The sequence below is a fragment of the Alligator sinensis genome, unplaced genomic scaffold (genome assembly GCF_000455745.1).
Source record: "Alligator sinensis unplaced genomic scaffold, ASM45574v1 scaffold839_1, whole genome shotgun sequence".
Lineage (NCBI taxonomy): Eukaryota > Metazoa > Chordata > Crocodylia > Alligatoridae > Alligator > Alligator sinensis.
Genome location: NW_005841885.1, coordinates 404,204 through 406,408, shown reverse-complemented (window position 1 = coordinate 406,408; position 2,205 = coordinate 404,204). Strand labels below are relative to the sequence as shown.

General features: G+C 46.3%; 1 protein-coding gene across 1 annotated transcript in view; it reads right to left on the bottom strand.

The window, feature by feature from the left end:
* Positions 1 to 591: 591 nt before the first annotated feature.
* The window catches only part of RPN1 (ribophorin I), an 11,148-nt gene continuing 9,534 nt past the window's right edge, over positions 592 to 2,205 (bottom strand). The window contains exon 11 of the mRNA XM_025196806.1: positions 592 to 1,201. Within this exon, the coding sequence (XP_025052591.1) occupies positions 1,019 to 1,201 (183 nt within the window). The 3' untranslated portion in view covers positions 592 to 1,018. The remainder of the gene's footprint in view (positions 1,202 to 2,205) is intronic.

Genomic DNA, 2,205 nt, shown 5'->3' with positions numbered 1-2,205 from the left:
GGAGCAGACAGAGGCAGGTGCCTCCCAGCCCCCGAGGAGGAGCAGAAAGGAAGGTGGGGGAATAAAGCAATACCTGGAGTACCCAGAGAAGTTTCCCCACTTCTAGCAACATGGTGATGGCCCTGGCCCTTTGCCCAGCTGGCCTTAGCCCCCAAGCTCCTTCTTTTTCAGCATGACCCAGCTCCTACCTACGGTGAATCAGGTCCACACTGCACGTGGGTGGGAGCAGAAGAGGTAGTACAGTGGAGAGAAAATCCCCGAGCGATCCAGCACTCGAGGACAGCACCCAGGCAAGAGGCCAAGTCTTCTAGAGACTGGCTTCAGGAACAAACAGAACTAATGTGCCCTCTCCCCGCTTTATTTCAACCCGGTCTCTCCTCCGCAACTCATTTAAAAAAAAGAAAACGCATCTTGCACCACAGTACAGGCTTGCATGCAGCTGGTTTGGCCACCCTGTGGTTCTTTTTAAACGGGCTCAGAACACTGCTACCTGAAAAACAGCGCTTTTGTGACAAAAGTCACAGTATAACCCCCCTCTTCCTTTATTTCCTTATCCCCAAAATATAAAAGTATAACTTCAAAGGGGAGCAATTTTTGTAAAGCCTTTGGAAAACAAAATGGCCTTTATTCTTTCTAGACCTGTTTCTGCATACAGAAGGTCAGGCTCATTATGTAAGGACAGCCAGGGCTTCTGCTCACAGCAAAATACAGAGTTGGAGACTTGTTTTAAACTAGTTTTGTCTTTCATGTATGGAACCCCGTTGCATTGAATTATGAGGTGCCATACAATGGTCCCTGACATGGCAGTAGCTATGGAGACAGGTTCTAAAAACAAAAGGTCTAAGGTTTAAAAAAAAAAAAACATTATTTGCAGGCAACATTTTCCACTTTGCATTTTCCCCCTTCCCCATTTTTCTGGCTGAAGAGCAGGACAGGTTTGGCTCAGTGTGTCCTCTCCTAGGCCTTTTAATCTTACTTCACTTTTCTCCCCCTTCCTCTAACTGCTCGCGTTCTGAAGTTATAGTGCATCAAGGATGTTGTCAATTTTGGTGACCAGCTCCTGGCGCTTGTTGGAATGCAGCTTCTCATTCTCAATGTACGTGTCCTTCTTGAGCTTGCCCGCCACCAGTCGCTCTGCCTCCACAGATGACTTCAGGACCAGCTCCTTGACCTGACTGTCAAGCTTCTGGATCTCGCTTACCTTGTGGGAGATCAGAACAAAGGGATGTTAAAAGAGGACTGAACCTAAATGTAGCCCTGTCCTAAACAGAACAGCTTGTACAAGGGAAGGCCCAACACAGGAGACAGTTATTCTGGGTGAAATGGCTATTCTTCAAGTCACATGGTGTTGAGGGGCCTTCCCTGTGTAGCAGACAAAAACGAGTGAACTAAATGAACAGATCTGTTGAGGGCTGCAAGATTAGGCAGCACAGCCAATGAACAAAACAGGTTTAAACAGAGCTGCAAGGAACATATGTTAATAGCAATGAGAGAGGAGTAACTTTGAAAAGCAAGATGTTGTTTCAATGATACATTAGAGCCTTTCAAATATTGGTGATAACCAGGTCAAATCTAACTCAGGCCAAAAGATGTTTCTTGTGGCTATTTAATGGCTTGGTCTGAGACTCACCAGGTCAGTGGGATTGGTGGGCACAGTTTAAAGCTCTAGTCTGACTGCTGATCAGCAGCACAAACAATACCAGACTCGGTCACAAGGCCAAGGGCTGAATGGGCCCTGGAGACTAAACTTAGCTCTTCCCATTTGAAAAAAGCAGCTGCTGCAGATCACGCATGAGTCAGGATGGTGCATGAGTATGTGGATACGTGCCCTGGCTGCCCTGTCCTCATAAAGGAATGGTAGAGAAATTTAGCTGCCCAGGCCAGCAAACCAGTAAAAATCTATTACTGCTAAATTTACACATGCAGAAAAAGATACAATGAACGGGTGAGACTTAATTCTCCCAATGTAAATTTTAGTTTTAAAGTAAGGTGATAAAATAAGGCAACTCCCCCTTCCCCCCAGCATCCTAAAAACATTCAACCCAGGAAGGGAAGGAATTAGCTGACCCCCTGTAGGAGCTGTTTGCTTGCCATCTTCATGCAGCCCTGTAGGATAATACAGTAACTCCATAGGCTGGGGTTGGCAACAAAGCCATAAGAGCATGGTGCCCTGTTCCTAGAGAGGGGAAAACTGCCAGGGAAAGA